At 44.7% G+C, this 20,595-nt stretch overlaps 1 protein-coding gene across 3 annotated transcripts in view; it reads right to left on the bottom strand.

The window, feature by feature from the left end:
* Positions 1 to 7,226: 7,226 nt before the first annotated feature.
* Positions 7,227 to 20,595, bottom strand: part of bap1 (BRCA1 associated deubiquitinase 1) — a 166,887-nt gene continuing 153,518 nt past the window's right edge. For all 3 annotated transcript variants that reach the window (XM_072472086.1, XM_072472087.1, XM_072472088.1), the window contains exons 12-17: positions 16,378 to 16,511; positions 14,855 to 15,306; positions 10,843 to 11,015; positions 9,994 to 10,086; positions 9,420 to 9,492; positions 7,227 to 8,031 (exon numbers count right to left, since the gene is read on the bottom strand). In XM_072472086.1, coding sequence (XP_072328187.1) covers positions 7,898 to 8,031; positions 9,420 to 9,492; positions 9,994 to 10,086; positions 10,843 to 11,015; positions 14,855 to 15,306; positions 16,378 to 16,511 — 1,059 coding nt within the window. In that variant the 3' untranslated portion in view covers positions 7,227 to 7,897. The remainder of the gene's footprint in view (positions 8,032 to 9,419; positions 9,493 to 9,993; positions 10,087 to 10,842; positions 11,016 to 14,854; positions 15,307 to 16,377; positions 16,512 to 20,595) is intronic.

Genomic DNA, 20,595 nt, shown 5'->3' with positions numbered 1-20,595 from the left:
TAATGGGAAGGTTAAGGATGACGAAGGAGCGGGGATAGTTTATGGAACGTATTTGGGAGTGGTTGATCCTTGGAGGTTTAAGAACTCGGTGGGGGTGGGGGGGAACTCTTTCTTCTCACACGTGTATAAGGAGTATTCTAAAATTGATTTATTTGTGATGAGACAAGCGGTGTTGACAGGGGTGGTGGGGGCAGCGTAGGTGGGAGCCATAATTTCGGATCATGCACTGCATTGGCTGGAAGTGAGGCTTAGCTTGGGGCAAGTGCAGAGGCTGGGGTGGATACTGAATCCGGGGCTTTTGGCAGATAAGGGTTTTTGGGAGGTGAGGACGGCGATTGGGGATTACGTGGAACTGAATCAGAAAGGGGAGGTAGCGGCAACCACGGTCTTTGAGGCGTTGAGGGCGCTGGCCCGAGGGGAGGTTATCTCGTTCAAGGCGCATAGGGATAGGAGGGGGGAGGAGTATGGATGATTGCTGGATGAGATAATCAAGGTGGTCAGGAGATACTTGGAGGCTCTACTAAGGAGTTGTTGGCGGAGAGGAAGAGGTTGCAGGGGCAGTTCGATCGGTTGACGATGGGAAGGGCAGTGGGGCAGGTACGGACAGCGAGGGTGGTGCAATATGGATATGGAGAGAAGGTGAGCCACATGCTGGCCCACCAGCTGTGGAGGCAGGCTGTGCCCAGGGGAATTCTAAGGGTGCGAACAGAGAAGGGGTAGGTAGTGTCAGAGCCGGGGAGGATAAATGAGATGTTCCGGGGGCACCATGAGAAGTTATATACGGTGGGGCCGGGTGGAAAGGAAGGGGATATGGGACGGTTCCTGGATGGATTGGAGTTTCCAAGGTTGGAGGAAGAGAGGAGGCAGGCAGTGTGTGAGCCGCTAGGGTTGAGGGAGGTGATTGACAGCATTAGGTGGATGGAGTCGGGGAAGGCTGATGGGTTTCCGGCAGAGTTTTATGAGGTGTTTGCGGCAGAATTTGCCAGAGACATTGACGCAGGCATCAACCATGCTAATCGCGAAGAAGGGGAAGGATCCATTGGAGTGAACGATCCGTTGGAGTGTGTGTCCTCTAGGCCCATTTTGTTGTTGAACTCATAAGTGAAAGTTAATGGCGCATAGGATGGAGGTGATGGTGGGGTGGCAGAGTAGGTCAGGATGGAGGAGGAGTGCTGTAGGAGATCCAGCCTGAGGGCTATGGTGACGGCCCCACTGCCATTAGTTCTGGGGAAGTATATGGGGAGCCGGGTGGTACAGTCGACAGTTAGGTTGTGGAACCAGCTGCAAGACACTTTAAGTTGGAGGGGATGTCGGTGCTGACACCGTTGTGCGGGAAACATAGGTTTAAGCCGGGGGAGATGGATGGGAAGTGAAGGGAGGCGGGGCTGGTGAGGGAGAGGGAGTTGTATTTGGAAGGGAAGTTTGCAGGTCTGGAGGAGTTGCAGGAGAGGTTTGAGCTCTCGAGGGGAGTGAGTTTAGATATATGCAGGCGAGGGCTTTGCACGAAAGGAGTGGAGAATGTTTCCCAGGCTGCTGGAATACATGTTAATGGAGCAACTGCTGCTCCCGGATGAGTTGGGTGAGGGTAGGATTGAGGATATATATGGGTGGTTGGGGGAACTTGGGGGGGGGGGGGGGGGGGGGTGCAGGTGGTGAGGATCAAGAACAAATGGAGGAGTTGGGGGAGAAAATAGGCTGGGGAATGTGGTGCGAGGCGATGCCATAAGGTAAATTCAACCTCCTCCTGCACGAGGATGAGCTTATTCAGTTCAAGGTGGTGCATAGGGTACCTATGACCCGGACGAGGATGAGTGGGTTCTTCCAAGGGGTGGCCGACGAGTGCGTGAAGTGTGGGACGACGACGACGACGGTAAATCATGCGCACATGTTCTGGGGTTGCAAAAGCTGGAGAGTTACTGGAAAGCGGTGTTTGGGACATTATCTAAAATTGTTGGGTGGAGGTCAGGCTGGACTAATGGGGTCGATCTTTGGGGTGTCGGAAGTGCCTGACTTGCTGGAGGAGAAGGGGGCCGATGTTGTGGTCTTCGCCCCTCTAATTGCCCAGCGAAGGATCTTGCTAAATTGGAGGTCAGATGCGCCGCCGGGTGTGGCGGCCTGGCTCGGGGACTTGTATGACTTTCTCCGGTTGGAAAAGATTAAATTAGAGTTGAGGGGGTCAGCGGAGGGCTTTAAGACATGGTGGGGGTTGTTCATGACGATGTTTGAGGAACTGATCGTTAGCGAGGGGTAGAAAGGGGAAAAATTGTACGAACTGTGGACTCTGAGTGTGTGGGGTGTGTTTTTGTATATGTTACTGTTTTTTTAAAGCGTTTGGAATAAAATACTTTAAAAAAAACTAGCTCCCCCAGTCACAAATTCTCCAGCCAGCAGGAGCAACTTCTCAGTTTATTCTATTGTTCTCCTTAATATCCTGGAAACTTCAGTCGCTTTCTAAATTCCAAGAGAATAGCCTAGTTTGCATGATCTCTCCTCCCATTGAACCCTTGCAGTGCAGTCCTGGTAAACCTACGTTGCGCTCCCTCCAAGGCTATTACATCCTTCCTGAGGTGTGGTTCTCAGAACTGTTCACAGCACCTGTGTGGTCTAACTAGGCCTTTATATAACCAAAATGTGACATCTACCTGGACCCCCAAATCTTTTTGGACCTCCGATGTTACTAGTTTTTCACCATTTTGAAAGTACTCCCTTTTATTTACTTTGGATCCAAAGTGGATATACCTACAATAAAATCCACAATTTTGGCTATTCACTTATCTAACAATGTCTCTTTTCATTGTTATGTTCCCCTTGACACTACCCACAATGGGCGGCATGGTGGTGCAGTGTTTAGCAGTGCTGCCTCACGCCGCCGAGGACCCGGGTTCGGTCCCAGCACCGGGTTACTGTCCGCGTGGAGTTTGCACATTCTCCCCGTGTCTGCTGGGGTCTCACCCCAACAACCCAAAGATTGGCCACGTTAAATTGTCCCTTAATTGGAAAAAAATAATTGGCTACTCTAAATTTATTTTGAACAAAGGCACTACCCACAATGCTGCCTATTTCTGTGCCATTGGCCAACTTAGATATGTGACTTCCTATCCCATCATCGATGTCGTCAGTAAATATGGTGACTATCTGAATCCCCAACACAGATGGTGGTGTAGTGGTAATCTAGAGGCTTAAACTAAAAGTTCAAAGCCCACCACAGAAACTGGTGGAATTTAAATTCAATTCATAAAGCTAGTCTCAGTATCATGGATTGTTATAAAACCCCATCTTGTTCACCAATGCCCTTTGGGAAGGAAATCTGCCGTCCTTACCCGGTCTGGCCTCCATGTGACTCCAGACCCAAAATGATGTTGTTGTCTCTTAACTGTCCTTTGAAATGGCCTAATAAGCCACTCAGTTCATGGGAAATTGGGGATGGGCAACAAATGCTGACCTTGTCAGCAATGCCCACGTCACATGCAGGAATACAAAGATCTTTGTGGGAGGCTATGTTTTGCCAATTAGAGCACCTGCCTTATTCTCTCTCCTGCAGTTCAGCTAATTTTTAAACTAGGTCAATAATTTGCATTCAATCATGTTAGCTTCAAATTGAACCAATGAGGGTCTTTATCAAATACTTTCTGGAAGTTAATATAAATAACACCCATCGATATTTCCATCCACTCCTTTACCCACCTCATCAAACACAGATTCATCAGGTGTGACCTACCCTGTACAAATCCGCGATGGGTCTCTCCGATCAGCTGAAACTTTTAGTAGCTGTTTCCCAATTCCTCCTTTCGAACACTATATTGAACGCGATTGTATTTTGATAGCTATTAGATAAATGTTCACATTCTGTTCACTAAATGTGGTTCATTAGTAAATTTAACAAGTCATGTCCCATGTTGGGTCTAAGGCAAACTTTTGTAGAATACTACCCCCTCAACACACAAAACTTTTCACCAATGTTTTGACATATGCTAGTCTGCTTTACCCCAATTAGATGAAACTTTAAATTCTCCATTAAAACCATTCTACCGTTGCTTTATGCTTGTCTAATCCCTACAATCTACTACTTCACAACTGCTATCAGGAGGCCTTACACAATTCCCACTCATTCTAAACTATTTTCTTAATTATATCAAGAAAATCTTCACTGCTTTCATTTCCTTTATTACCATTGAAATAATTTTCTCCTTAATCATTATGATAAATCCTCATCCTCTACCATTTCCCCAATCTTTCCTGTAGACCTCATAACCTGGTAAATTTGGTCCCCATTCCCGACTGTCTTGCAGCCATGTCTCAGAAATGGCTAGCATGTCATACACCCTTCAAGTTAAATTTGGCCTAAAATTCAATTTGTTCCATTCACAAAGATCATGGATGGTCTGGTTTGGTTTCAGCTCCACTTTCCTGTCTGCCCCATTACCCTTGACTCCTTTTGTCTATCTCTTCCTTGAATAAATGTAAACACCCAGCCTCCACTACTTCCTGGGGAAGAGAATTCCACACACCAATGACCCTTTGGAGGAGAAAGATTCCGCTCATCTCTGTCTAAGAGGGGGACCTCTTATTTTTAGCTATATCCCTAGTTTTAATCTCCCCACATGACAGAAACATCATTCAGACATCCACCCTGTCAAGTTCCCTCAGGGTCTTCTATATTTCAATAAGATCACCTCTCAATCTTCAAATCTCTAATGGGTACAGGCGTAACCTGTTCAACTTTCTTCAGACCAGGAATGAGTCCAATGAACCTTCGCTGAACTGCTTCCAAAGCAATTGCATATTTTCTTTCAATAAGATGAAAACTACACGTAGTATTCCAGATGTGGTCTCACAAAAACCCTGTAACAGCTGTAGCATGGCTTCCCTACTTTTATATTAAATAATAAAAGGCAACATTCCATTTGCCTTCCTAATCATTTGCTGTACCTGAAGACTAATTTTACATGATTCATGAACCAGGACACCCAGATCCCTCTGTACCATCAAGTTTATCAATCTCTTCCCATTTAAATACTGTACTGCTTTTCTGTTCTTTCTGTCTAAGTGAACAAATTCACATTTACCTACATTATACATCTGCCAATATTAATGTAAACTGGCCAAAATTGTTCGCAATTGCCTGTTGCCCAACCAATGTTCTGTAAAATTAATCATCACTTCATTATTCTTGTACTGTAAGTCCTACTCATTAAACCCATTAAACTTATTAAACTGCCTGCCCAGTCCATCACATGAATCTGCCTCCCATCCATTGACTCCATCTACACCTCCCGCTGCCTGGCGAGAGCGGGCAGCATAATCAAAGACCCCTCCCACCCGGCTTACTCACTCTTCCAACTTCTTCCATCAGGCAGGAGATATGGAAGTCTGACAACATGCATGAACAGACTCAAAAACAGCTTCTTCCCGCTGTTACCAGACTCCTAAACTCTTATGGACTGAACTCATTAACAATACACCCTGTATGCTTCATCCGATGCCGGTGCTTATGTAGTTACATTGTATACCTTGTGTTGCCTTATTATGTATTTTCTTTTATTCCCTTTTCTTCCCATGTACTTAATGATCTGTTGAGCTACTCGCAGAAAAATACTTTTCACTGTACCTCAGTATACGTGACAATAAACAAATCCAATCCAATCCAAGGTGCTGTTGGCCTTTTTGATGGTTTTATGCACAGGCACTCACACGTCCAGGAAATTATATACTTCTACCCTTAGTCATTTCTGTCATCCACGTTATTCTCCCATTGAATCCATAATACCAGTCCACGGTTTTCTCCCAAAATGCTTCTCCACAACAAATTATATCTGCCTGCTTCTTCTGTCTGAGGCCTTCACAAGTCTTTCACAATGCTTCTTACTGTTTGCCAATCTCCCTGCTTGCATTGAAAGCAGATTTTGCCACTGTACCTCCAAAATCCAAGTACAATTCATCAATATATATACCAAAAGCTAAAGTGAACCCAGGTCTGACCACTGGGATCATCCACTTTCAACCATTCTCCAGGAACTAAGTTTTAGCTATGAAGAGTTTAGAAAGACTGGGATTGTTTTCCTAGGAGCAGGAGGGACTGAGGGGGGAGTTGATTGAGATGTATAAAATTATTAGGGGCATAGACCGAGTAGACAGGAAGAAACTTTTCCCATTGGCGGAGGGATCATTAACTGGGAGGCATAGATTTAAGATAAGCGGCAGAAGGTTTAGAGGGGATGCGAGGAAAAACCTTTTCACCCAGAGAATGGTGAGAATCATTGCCTGAAAGGGAGGCAGAGACCCTCATAACATTCAAAAGGTATTTAGATGTGCACTTGTGATGCCAATACGAGGCTATGAACCATGTGTTGGAAAATGGGATTAGAATAGTTAGGTGGTGGGCGGCACGGTGGCGCAGTAATTAGCACTGTTGCCTCACGGCGCCAAGGACTCGGGTTCAATCCCGACCCCAGGTTACTGTCCGTGTGGAGTTTGCACATTCTCCCCGTGTCTGGAATACTTAGGTGGTTGTTTTTAACTGGTGCAGATGAGATGGCCCGAAGGCACCACTCTGCAACCACCTCAGATTTATATATGGATTTTAGACATTAAATAAAACTTCTGAGATGCCTGAATTCTTTAGAATTAATCTTGGTAATGCTGAGGGGACTTAATATTTGCTTCAGGATCTGAAAGACCGGTGGAAGAGACACTGACCTTAGATACTGGGTCTGGAGTTGGTCAGTTGTGCACACCTGGGCCATGGTGAACGATTGTTCACTATAAAGGACAGACATGTTAAGGAGATAGTTAAAATCTATTGCGGGAAGTAAAATATATATTTCATAATGTAAGCAATTGGGAAGAAAAGGCTTTGGTGAGGGAATAATAAATGTTACTAACTTGCATCTTTCATGCTAGTGACCAGTATTATAGATATTAAATCTGAGGCCTGTATTTTCAGTGTCATAAGGAGTGTAATAGTTTTATCATGTCAGTCATATGATATATTGCTGGGTAATTTGGCAGTATTACAGCCATAGAGAGATTGCAGTCAGGTTTGTGCAGCAGCAGAACCAATGTAAACACTGAGTAACACCGCCTGCGATCTAGTTTCCACTTGATAGTAATGACTGTGCCAGAGCTGAGCTAGACATTAAAGCAACATAATTACACCAAATGACCTTTCCATTTCAACCACCTACTGTTAGTCGGATCTATTTCAATTGATCACTGACTACACCCAATTTTTTTAAAAAGTGCTCTTTAATTTGAACCGGCATTTTATTCAAAATTGGAATTGTTACCCTCCAAATAAATAGGGTTTGATTCCACAGTCTTTGTTTATTCTCACATTTGTTTGTCGCACGTCAAGCACAGTAGTTCCTTCAGGTATTCAGTTAGTGGCCAGTCGTCCTTTAATCGATCCCCAATATAAATGCACTTCCAAAAACGGCAGGGAATGTAGAGGAAAGCTTGAATTTGAACGGTGCAGGGTGGAGAAAAGAATAAATGGAGCAAATTCAGACAGTGTATATACGGTGGAGTACCAGAACAAGGTTGTAATTCCCATGTGATCGGTACTGTCCTGCTTGCAAACATCGAACAGTGCAGAGAAGAGCACATGGATTCTGTCTATGGTTGGTCCACTATTGGAAAGCAGTTGCTTCATATCACTGGCCCCACTATTGGCTGATCCCTTGCTAAGTTTTGCTGGACTGTTGACGGTTTAATTTTTCAAACCAGATCCAAAGTTAGTGTAATTGTCTTGCATTCCAGTCAAGTGTCTGTAATGGGAACGCACAGCTCTACCAGCTGAATCCAGCACGCCTCAATAACAAGAGCTGCTCGTCAGTCTTGCAGGGATGGGTCTGATGCTGAAGGCGCAGGTGCCTGGGCATTTGTGGGGTCGCAAGCGTCACTGCCGCTTAGCTTTGTACGGCCGGGAACGTTTCCGCCGGTCTGGTTTGCGCTGTTTGTGCAGGCGCCCAATGCTTACGCCCTGTCTCCTCCGCACGGAGATGTTCTGCTCCACAAGGCTGGCCAGCATTCCTATAGGGAGAATTAAAGAGCAGCGATCAATAACTCAGAGATCTGTAAGTCGGTTAGATTGGAACTCACCTTGAGCAACGGTGACTTTGACCAAGTACCCTTTCCATTTCACCTTCAGAAACATGCCCCTATGGCCAGCAGCATGGTTTTTCCCAGTCTACCCAAAGCACAATCCGAACAATAATGACATCAAGCTACATACAAAACGTTCAGTCTGGAAGGGATGAGGAGCATGAAAAGGAGGGTTTCCATTTCAAGAATTAGCTCTCATTTTTATTTACATTCCCCGCATAAGCTTGGTTGCTAACACAGCATTACCTGCAGACCATTTAAGTGGATTTGACCTACTTTAAGGACTTGTTTGCAGGTTTCCTAATTCCATCATCTCATTTCCAACAACATTCAGTTAGGGGCTGTCAAAATTAAGACTGCTCCGTGGGTTTCCTTTACATTCAGTGATAATTAGATAGAGGATTTTTAGCACTAGGGGACTGAAACACAATCTGATTTATTTTTTAAAAATATACATTTAGAGTACCCAATTCTTTTTTCCAATTAAGGGGCAATTTAGCGTGAACAATTCACCTACCCTGCACATCTTTTTGGGTTGTGGGGGTGAGACCCACGCAGACACAAGGAGAAAGTGCAAACTCCACACGGACAGTGACCCGGGGACTGGATCGAACCTGGGTCCTCGGTGCCATGAGGCAGCAGTGCTAACCACAGTGCCACCATGCTGCCCCTCACAATCTGATTTTTGCAGTCAATATTCTCAGGTTGCACACAAAGTGTTCACTTACTCAGTAACTGCTGTCCAAGGAACACCCTTTATAACATTTTCAAACTCCCAAACTAATCGATTAGAGACCCTTTCAAGCCGGATTGTTCTAAAATGAGGACCAAAGCCCAATTCCAGTACAGCCAGCAAAGGGCAGCTGTGGGGAGAATTTTCAAGGTATCTGGACTGGTCTTGAGTCCAGGGTAGAAGGCTATACTGCCAAATCCCTTGCTACCATGAAGCAATTAAATTTAACAGTCAATACTTGCTAATAGATCCTACTGAGTATGTGCCTTGGTCGAGAAAGAGAGTAAGTGACTCTTGCACAATGTGGTCTCACTCTATCAAAAGCAGAAAGATGACTCAATTAAATAGTTAATTAAAAAAACACTGCTTGAAATAACTCCAACTGCATGTACTAAGTCTGGGATTAGTCCCATAAAGTGCAATCTTGAAGATACGAAAGTGTTCAGACTGCAACATACCAGATACTTCTAAACAAAAAGGCAGATCAGGCTAGAACTGACCATCCCAATATGATGTGATAATGCTGTTCCCAATTGAAAAGGAACTCAAATGGTCTCAAAGGCTTTGGCAAACTGTCCCTTACCTTCTTGAGACAGCATAGAGATGAATGTACAGATAAACTCATCGTAATTGTGGGTTCTTCGCTGATCATCAATCTGCTCAAAAGTAACACAAAAATGTCACAGAGAAATTGCTTCTAAAAGATTTGTAAAACAAATAAATGGGTGACAATTTAATACGTAGATATCCAGCAACATCCTATCTAACGGCCATCAGTACAGCTCAGAGCAGCTTCAACTGCAGACCCAGCACTTATTCTCCTTCTCATTCTTACTTTAGTTTTTCTCTTCACATAACATCAAGGAGGATGTTAGGCCACCCCGACCCAATTTCTTTCCAATAGACCAACTGAAAACAAATTTGGGCATGGTCCAAAATGGGGGCCTACTGGCTGTTCTATGTTACTGTCAAAATCAAATGTCCTCCAAATATCCACTATCAGCAATGTGACTCATGCTGGATCAGAGATCTTTGGTCTTTCTCATTGGTCATTGAAGAAAGTGTCGGATGGTATAAATTGGTTGGTGTCAAGCAGTGTATTTATTCAGTGGAAGTGAGGGGGACAGAGAGAGAGATCAAGTATCATTTCTATTCACCTTGTATTTCTTGCGCTTTTCCACCTCCTCCTTGAGGCATACCTCACAGTTAGAGATCTCGGCCTCCACACACTTCAGTAAGGCTAGCAGCTCCTGGAAAAACACAAAAACTGGTAGAGAGGACGGGGACTAGTTTTCCAGAAAGAACAGAGTTAGCTAACAATAAACACTGCACCATCTCTCTGTCTCTCACCTGCTGCTAAGAGGGAAAGTGTAAAAAATTAGAAATAAAATTGTTGAAACTTGTGTTTTTCATTAAACGTGTCTTTTTTCAGCTCCTGAGATAATTGTGATTTGGTCCGGTTTACTCATTGATTGTCATTGTAAAGAGAGGTGAGCCCTCTTTTCCGGCTCCACCATAGCTGTTCAGAACTGTGCCTGCAGGAGACAGCAGCAATGGGATCAATGTAATTACTGTGGCAACTAGAAAGTCAACACAGCAACACAGGGCTCTTGCTATCCCAAATAAAAAGAGTGTGCCAGGCAATCATCAGCAGCCCTATCTTTGGCATTTAACTAGTTTTCTCCTGCTTTCTCCCCTGTTGAAGTTGATGGACTTCAGTTCATAGGTGCCAGCAATCTTCCGTTACCAAGGCCTGTTGCTCTTATCCACTATCCAACAAGATTTACAGATAGCATCAGGTGCAGGAATCCTGGTTAACCTCACCTGTACCTAACCTGGGGCAGTGAGATTAACTGTATGGTCCTTAGCTCTGCCCCTGCACCTGATTCTGTATAGACTGAAGATGAAACCTGAGAAATTCTTTGTCATATAGCTCAGAACCACACAGTTCATCTTCCTATCTATCTGAATCCTTCCATTTATTGCAATGATGGTCAGTCACTCACCTTGGGGGAATACTTTTCTGCCATATTTTGCTCATTGCTTCCACTCCCTAGAAATTTCTCCTTCCTGTCACAGGACCCCGGGGAGTCTTTTCCATCCTCCATTTTGACTTCTGTGGACCTCTCCACACTGTGAGGCAATGGTGAGCTTTTAATGGAGTCTGTTTTCTGCTGGTCTGTAACCAAAGAGGTGATAGTTAAAAATAAAATTATGGTCATGTAGCAGTTAATACACCTTTTCCTAAACATTTGAAATTGAACATCAAGGAATGTCAACCACAAATTATAGGGCAGTTATAAATTTGGATTCAAATATTCTAGTGTGTTCTGTACTGCTGGTTACACCTACCAGTAAGATCTTACATTCAAGGGTGTGCTGACACTATCCAGTGTCTGATCACACAATAGCATAATCCAGGAGTCTAAAAAGAAAACCTCCTGGGATAGGAACTGGATACTTGTTCCTCTCATGGGTTCCCCATTTGCACTTGGTTAGTCTATCAGTAAGCTGTTTGTATTTTGCTACCTATTGTGGTACAATAATTATCATAGAATATTTTGAGATCAGTGTAGAGGAGAGACTTAAAAAAGTGACTGAAGACTAACAAAGTGCTTGGCCGGTTAGCATTTATCTGCTACTGCTTTGGCTGTGTCAGTATCACAGACTAACATCCGTATTTCGCCAACATGTATGTGGTTAGCGCCAGCTGAACCAGACATGACTTGCTGATTTGGTGGTCAGATAAGAAAAACTTATAAATGGAAATAATCTAAAGATGGGTTTTGAAGATTTTGTGTGATGGGGCTGTGACTATTTCCATTGTCAGCTTGTTCCTTTGTGGAATTGTCCTTGGGAAGAAAGTTTGTTGCTACGCTGTCTTGGAAAAAAATGGTCTTTATAGTTTGTGTGGATGGCTGCCTCGTATTTTGTCATTGCTGGAGGGCAGTAGGTACTTGCTTCTGTCAATTCCCACTAGCCCATTCCATATTTTATAGAACATGGTCAGTATATTTCTACTCCTTTCTTTGCTGTAGTGGTTCTCATTCCAAATCTTTGATCAAACTTGTGACTCTGGTGTCTTTCCCATACTGATTCATGCAGGAACATGCTTCAGTCTTTGGATTGCTTTTCAGTCGTATTTATATCTCATCATACAAGCATCCTACACACAACTTACACATTCCAGGATTGGGTGAACAAATTTTTGGTAAGCCATAGCTATGATATTTTTGTTGCCAAAGATACCAAAGATTCCGCTTCAGAAATCCAAGAAGCCTGTTTGCTTTGGATGTTAGCTGCTGAATGTGGAATCCTCTTTGAAGATTGTTTTTTAAGATGACGCTCACGGTATGATTGTTTATTTACCTGCTGGAGAACATGACTACAGAACTTAAAGCTATCTGTTGGTGGATCATTTTTTTGGTGATTTGCATGAGAGAGCATTTTTGGCATTGAATGCCATCTTTCATTGGTCCTGCCGTTTTTGCAATTTCCAAAGATCATCTTGCAATGAACTGATATGATTTTGAGTTTCCCCTGATATGTAAACCTTGCAGTCATCTGCAAATAAGTGCATCCTGTTTTTTTAACTTGTTGGGAAGACAATTTATGTATGTCGAGAACAGTAAAGGTCCCAACGCAGTTTCCTGCGGCACCCCGGGGAGGAAATCTCTAGGAGGTGATTCTCCATCACACCTAACTCTTTTGTCTTCTGTTGCTAAGAAGGTACTGGATCCAATTTAATAATGTTCCCTTGATTCCATAATAATTTAAACATTTAAAAAAATAAAAAAATAAAAAAGAGTACCCAATTTATTTTTCTAATTAGGGGGCAATTTAGCGTGGCCAACCCACCTACCCTACACATCTTTGGGTTGTGTGGGTGAAACCCAGGCAAACACGGGGAGAATATGCAAACTCCACACGGACAGTGACCCAGAGCCGGGATCGAACCTGGGACCTTGGCGCCGTGAGACAGCAGTGCTAACCCACTGCGCCGCCGTGCTGCCCCTTTCCATAATAATGAAGTTTGAACAAGAGCTTTTCGTGAGGAACTTTGTCAAAGGCTTTTGAGAAATCCAGCATTGCCATGTGAGTAGTTCCACTTCATTTGACACTTGAAGCTATGTCATCGACAGTTTGCAAAAGCTGTGTTTCGGTAGATCTTTTAACCAAAACCTATCTCACGGAGGCCAGGGAGACTTGGCTGCAGTGAAAATGGGGACAAACTGGTGCCTTGTCAATGTGACAAATCAATTAGCTTTACATCGATACTGGCAAAACAATTAAAACCATAGTGATGTTGAGCTACAAACGAGTAGCTCTTTTGTTGGATGTACATAAATATGATTATTTACAGTGTTCCCCAACTCTTAAAAGTGACGACCCATTACTTTCCCCCAGTTTCTTTCTCTTCATCTCTCCTGGCTTCAAACTTTTCCCAACATCTCCTGAAGGCGTTGACCTCATTTCTTTCCCTCACCTCTCTTAAAGGCGCTGACTTAAAGGGTCCATGGCTCCAGCAGTGCCAACATGCAGTGGCCATTTTACCAAATATCACCATATCCCCATGATGCTTGTAGGCAACCCAAGCATAACCTGACTCAAGGCTCAGTTGATAGCACTTTTGCCTCATAGTCAGGAGGTTGTGGGTTCAAACCCCACTCCAGGGTTTGAGCAAACACTTAGGCTGGTACTTCAATATAGAAGGTGCAATTTATTAAGTCTTTAACTTCAAGACGTAAAGAATTAGAAGATATTGTTCGAGGGAGAGCAAGGAATTCCCTGCTTTAACCAACACAACTATAAACTGGTCTTTTGTCATATTTGGTGTTTCTGTGTTCATGGCTGCCATTTTGGTTACATAACAACAGTGTTCATATAGAAAATACAGCACAGAACAGGCCCTTCGGCCCACGATGTTGTGCCGAACCTTTGTCCTAGATTAATCATAGATTATCATTGAATTTACAGTGCAGAAGGAGGCCATTCGGCCCTTTGAGTCTGCACCAGCTCTTGGAAAGAGCACCCTACCCAAACTCAACACCTCCACCCAACACCAAGGGCAATTTGGACATTAAGGGCAATTTATCATTGGCCAATTCACCTAACCCGCACATCTTTGGACTGTGGGAGGAAACCGGAGCACCCGGAGGAAACCCACGCAGACACGGGGAGGACGTACAGACTCCACACAGACAATGACCCAAGCCGGAATCGAACCTGGGACCATGGATCTGTGAAGCAATTGTGCTATCCACAATGCTACCGTGCTGCCCTTAAAAGTGAGTATACTTTTAAAAGCAACTCATCAAACGTGAAGCATTTTCAGACACCATGAGGATGTGAGAGGGTGCTATACAAGTGCACACTTCCTTGTTATTTTCTTATAGTTGGAATATAATCTGTCCTTACACATGTGTGCAGCGGGACAATGAAATATGAAACAAAAGAGGTGCTTTGTAAAGTGAGTGGGATCATTGCTCAATTTCTTCACTCTCAATACTGGAGACACTGAGGGTAATTATTATGCTGGCTCAATTGCTGCCCTTTCTGAGCTCAGCTAGTTTGGTAGAATCTAGAGACTGGGATTTTCTTGGTCTAAATGGGACAGATACTCACTGCACCAGGGTACAGAGAAACTGTTTCCCCTGGTTGGGGTGTCTAGGACTAGGAAGCATAGTCTAAAAATTAGAGCCAGACCCCGCAGGAGTTAAAATTGGGAAACACGTCTATGCACAAATGGTGGTGGAAGTGTGAAACTCTCTTCCGCTATTGGCAATTGATGTGAGATCAAATTGTTAATTTTCAAACCAAAAGTGATATTATTTGTTAACAAAATATATTAAGGGATACGGGCCAAAGGTGAAGTTATGGGAGTCCCTTCACAGATAAGCCACAATATCACTCAACAGAGGAACAGACGTAAGGGGCTAAATGGTCCACTCCGGTTCTTATCTTTCTCATTGCAAGACTTCACCATGTCTCCATAACCTCTCATCACCTAGCTCCTACCTGTGATTCCGAGGGTTTGCAGCATTCCTTCATCTCCCAGGTGCAATAGGTTTGTGCTAACAACTGGCCCAAGGTCACGTACAGCTCGGTTGTAACGCATGCAGTCCACTCGGGACAAACTTTCCTCTTCCCCAAACAGCACTTTGGAGATGTGGGAAGTGACTGGGCTCGAAGGACGGGTGGGGTTGGCTGAACGGATAGGAGAACGGAGTGGAGAGTTGAAAGCGCTTCCGATCTCTGAGGCGGTGTCTGTACTCTCGTTGCTGGGGGTTGGGGAAGGCTGGGAATGGGCAGAAACGCCACCGCCAATGGTTTTTATGGAAAGAGGAATCGACAAGTCTTTCTGAGATTCCTTTAACTTCTCAGTAAGCACGTTGATAGTGTTGGGCTGCAGAAGGGAGAGCTGCTTGCTGGATCGTTGCTCCTGTAACAGATGACTCTTCTTTTTATACCTGCACATAAAGAACAAAAAGGAAATATATTTTGCATGACATTGAGACAATGCAGCAAATAGCTTGTCATATTACACTTGCATACAACATGCTCAATAACTTGGTTAGGTTGTAACTACACCAACAAGGGCTGGATGTGGCCATATGGGTATTGAGCCTAAGCCATGTCAAGGATCTCTGAATATTCAATAGATATACTATTGACTAGTGTAGGTCTGGCACCTTAAAGTTTCCAGGTTTCACCCCTAATTTGTGCAGAGATACAGTTGTCTTTGTTGCCGAAAGGTCAGGACTGCAGTCAGGTTTCTCATTCCGAATGACTATCCTGTAACATTCTGCCATATTGGCTGTGAACAGTTTGGGGCTTTGTTCTAATGTCTACTGATTTGAATAGCCTGCCAACACTCATTATTCAGGCAATTAACAGTAAGAATGGATGTGGCATTGCAGGGTGAAGGACATTCTGTGCAATCTGCCCCCAGCATGAGTGGGCGCAGGAAAGGAAGCAGATGTGGGCTTATGTTCTGGAGCGGAACGAGGCTCTGATAGATGAGCTCACTAAATAATAGACACCATATGTCCATATGTAAACATAACTGGTAAGGGTCAGTAAGCAATTTGACTACGAGAGACCTCACAACCAAGTCCATTCTTTTGTTAATTCATATGTGGGGTTTTCAGCAACAAGGAGTGAGAATCCTCACTGAATTTTCTGATCCTTCACCCTGACCAACTAGCATCCATTTTTCTGGTTGACATCACTAATTGCATACATGGCTAGAATTAAACCTGAGATCTCCTTGCTCTATACAGTTCAGTTCAATCCCTAAGCTGGTTTATTTATCAATCCAGTCAAAGGGGGAATATGATGGGGTATTTTACATAATGACTGTATGAGTGACCTGACGTTCATTAATTGACAGCAGAACCACTGACCTGACCTTGCCCCCTGTTTTCTGCCTGGCTTTTCCTCTTCTGAATGTGGTGACTCCCTGCTGCAGTATGCTACCAACAATCCATGATATCTTTCGGGAGCTGAATACCTGAGAACTGACTATGTACTGGACTGACCTGATAGCTGTGTTGGTGTTCTGACAATCTTCCTCCTCTTCCTCATCGTACTCATCATCATTGTCCGAGTAACGGTGGTGCTGGGGGTTGGGCAGTCGGCTACGACCAACACCAGATGCAAGGTCTTCCTCTTCCTGTGGGGAGTGACAACAAGTGGTAATAACTGACCTGACTACTAAGCCGAAACGCCCCGTTTTCTCATACTGGGGTTAAGACTTGCATTTATATAGCGCCTTTCCACCACTTCAGAACTTTGCACTTCACAGCCAAAGAATACTTTTGAAGTGTAGTCACTGTTGGATTATAGTGACGACAGCCAATTTCCACACATCAAACTCCCACAACAACAATGTGATAATGATCTGATAATCTGCCTTAGTAATGCTGATTGAAGAATTACTATCATAAGGTCAGAAGTGGGGATGCTTGTTGATGATTGCAGAATGTTCAGAACCATTCATGACTGCTCAGATACAGAAGCGCCTGTGGCCATATGCAACAAGACCTGGACAACATTATGGTTTAAGCTGATAAATGGCAAGTAACATTCGTATCACACTAGTGCCAGGCAATGACCATATCCAACAAGAGAGAATCCAACCATTTCCCCATGACATTCAATGGCATTCCGTTGGAATGGGAGTCTTATAGGCCCATATCGCTGTTAAATACGGATGTGAAAGTGCTGACTAAGTTGGGGGCAGGAAGGATGGAAGATTGTGTCCCAGAGGTGGCTGCGAAGGATCAAACAGGCTTTGTAAAGGGCAGACAGCTTTCTAGTAATATAAGGACGCTGTTAAACATTATCATGATCCCGTCGAGAACTCAGGTACTGGAAGTAGTGGTGTCCATGGATGCAGAAAAGGCATTTGACCAGGTGGAGTGGCGGTACCTGTTTGAGGTCCTGGGACGGTTCGGGTTTGGGCCGAAGTTTGACATGGGTGTGCCTGTTATACGTGGCATCTGTGGCGAGTGTACAGACCAACGATATGGGCTCGCGAAACTTTGGACGGCACAGGGGAACAAGGTAAGGGTGTCCGCTGTTGCCGTTGTTTGCGCTGGCTATAGAGCCTCTGGCGCTGGCTATAGAGCCTCTGGCAATGGCTCTTAGGGGGTCGACAGAGTGCCAGGGATTACGAGGGGACGAAGGGAACATCGTGTGTCACGATACGCGGACGATCTATTATGCATGTATCGGACCCACTGGAGAGCATGGGGAGGATCATGGGCCTGTTGGGGAAGTTCAGGGCGTTCTCGGGATACAAGTTAAATTTTGGGATAAGTGAAGTGTTCCCGGTGAATGAGTTGGGTCAGCGAGTCAACCTGATGGGGGTTACCATTCAAGATGGCCAGAGACAGGTTTAGATAGCTGGGGATTCAGGTAGCGAGGGAATGGGTAATGTTACATTATTGGAATCTAATGAAGCTGGTGGAGGAGGTCAAGGAGGATCTGAAGAGGTGGGACAGGCTGCACTTGACTCTGGCAGGGAGGGTCCAAGTGGTGAAGATGAACATTCTGCCGGGGATCCTGTTCATATTCCAGACATTTCCGATCTTTGTACCGAAGACCTTCTTTCGAAAACTGGATATGATTATCTCAGATTTTGTATGGGCAGGGAAGAAGGGGCCAAGGGTTAAGAGGACCTTGTTACAGAGACAGAGGCATATTATGGGCCAGGGTTTAAAGAACCCCAAAATGTATCATGGAGTTCATCTGACCCACAACTTTTAATAGATTGTGGTATGGGGAGCACACGGCCCACTCTACAGATGTGGTTCAGCAGAAATGGACCAGTATTTTTTAAAAACAAAACAATGTTTAGTCTATGAACTCAAGTTAGCCTTTTTAAAACAAACAGTGAATATCTTAGCAACCATTAATTCAAAGATAACCCCCAAAGAATACAACACTAAGTAACCTGTATGCTGTCCTTTTACACCCAAAAGACTTAACAAACCTTTAAACAGGAGCACATCAGGGTTTACATTCAATACTGAAAACATTTATAATTCCGAATTCACCAAATGATTAAGAGATAGTCCTTCATGGCAGAGAGCTCAACAATACAGCTGCTTTGGCTGACTTCAGCTGCAACACACTGAAAAACTAAACCAAAAAGACAGACACACCCAAGCTTTTCTCAAAGTGAAACCAAAAAGCAGAACCAGAGCTCAGCTCCACCCACACTCTGACATCACTGCAGTAACACGAGCAGCCAAACATTTCTTAAAGCGACATTCTCATGACAGGCAAAAGGGAGAGTTGGCGTTGCCGAACCTGCTGCACTATCACTGGGTGGCAAACGTGGAGAAGGTGAGGCGGTGGTGGGAAGGAGAGGGGGCAGAATAAGTTAGGATGGAGGAAGGAATCACACACAAATGTTCTGGGGCTGCGGAAAGTTGGAGAGATTCTGGGCGGGAGTGTTCACGGCGCCAACAAGGATAGTGAAGGAGGAGTTTGTGCCGAACCCTTTGGTGGCGATATTTGGGATATCGAAGAAGCTGGAGCTGATGGAGGGGAGCAAGGCCGATGTTGTGGCCTTCACCTCTCTGATTACCCGGCGAATAATTTTATTGGAGTGGCAGTCGGCAACGCCGCTGGGGATAGCGGCCTGGCTGGGTGACTTACACGACTTTCTTTGGCTGGAAAAGATCAAATATGAATTAAGGGGTTCAGCGGAGGACTTCGAGGCAAGGTGGGGGATGTTCATGGCCGTGTTTGAGGAGTTGTTTGTCACGGGGGGAGGGGAGTGAAAAAAGGGGAAAATTTGTTCAAACTGTACAGTTGCGTGTTGGGGAGTTCGCTTCCCGAATTGTTTATGTTTTGTAACTTTTTATATAAATTTGGAGTAAAATACATTTAAAAAAAGACATTCAATGGCATTGCCATCACTGAATCCTCCACCATCAACTTCTTGGGGGTTACCATTAACCAGAAACTGAACTGAACCAGCCATATATATTGCCATCCACATTCAGCAGAGATATAGGCCTGTACGACCCACACTCCACGGGGTCCTTATCCTTTTTAAGCAACAACGAGATGGAGGCCTGTCCCATTGTTTCTGGCAAGACCCCCCCCCCCCCCCCGACCATCGCGTCCTCAAATATTTCCATCAGCAAAGACGCCAGTTTGTCCTTCAATTTCTTGTAAAATTCAACTGGGAACCCAACCGGCTCTGCTGCCTTCCCCGCCTGCATCTTCCTGAATGCCACCTTCACGTCCTCTACCCCCACCGGCTCCTCCAGCCCTGCCTTCTCCACTTCACCCAATCTCGGGCACTCTAGCCCCCCCCCAAAATGCCCTCATTTCCTGCTCATCTTCTGGTGGTTATGACTTCTACAAGTCTCCATAAAATTCCTCAAACACCTTGTTAATCCGCTCCGGGGCCACCACCAGCTCATCTGCCCTACCCTGAACCCGAACTATCTCCCTCGCCATGACTTGCCTACGGAGCCGACCTGCCAACATGCGACCGGCCTTCTCCCCATACTCATAAACAGCCCCCTTCACCTTTCCCCGCTGACGCACTGCTTTCCCCATGGACAGCAGATCAAAACTCACCTGCAACTCCTCCCTCTTCATCAGGAGTCCCGGGTCCAGGTCCCCCGCATACCTCCCTTTCACTTCCAAGATCTCTTCGGTCAATCGTTGGCATTCCTCCCTCTCCTCCTTATCCACCTTAGCCTTAAACAAATTCACTTCTCCCCTCACCACTGCCTTCAGAGCCTCCCAAACCATCGACGGTGAGACTCCTCAATCATCTTCCCCATCCTATCACAGAAACTCTGGTCCGCCAACAATCCCACATCCAGCCTCCATTCCGGCTTCTGAGTCAAACCCTTCATCAGGATCACGTCCATCCGATGTGGAGCATCTGTTAAAACCTTTTAAATAATTTTGCCAAGTAGCAAAAATTGCCATTGGTTATAAATTGGCAAATAAAAAAAAGAGAGCCAAAGTATGAAAGCTAAAGAGTTAATTAGATTATTGTCAACATAAGAGGGATAAGATCATGTTATTAAGTTGGCAAGAAAATGCCCTTAAAATGGGGATTCCAATTAGTGAAAGGGGGAACCAGAACCAGAAAACTCTGGAGATCTTGAAAAAGGAGTGTGCATTCAAAAAACGCGCAAGTAAAGAGAGGGTGGACTCAAGTTAAAAAGAAAAGAGCTACGTAGTTCAATGGCTGGCCTTGCATTGACAGAAGGAGATGA

Source organism: Scyliorhinus torazame, chromosome 13 (genome assembly GCF_047496885.1).
Source record: "Scyliorhinus torazame isolate Kashiwa2021f chromosome 13, sScyTor2.1, whole genome shotgun sequence".
NCBI classification, from domain to species: domain Eukaryota; kingdom Metazoa; phylum Chordata; class Chondrichthyes; order Carcharhiniformes; family Scyliorhinidae; genus Scyliorhinus; species Scyliorhinus torazame.
This window is presented reverse-complemented; position numbering and strand designations above follow the sequence as displayed.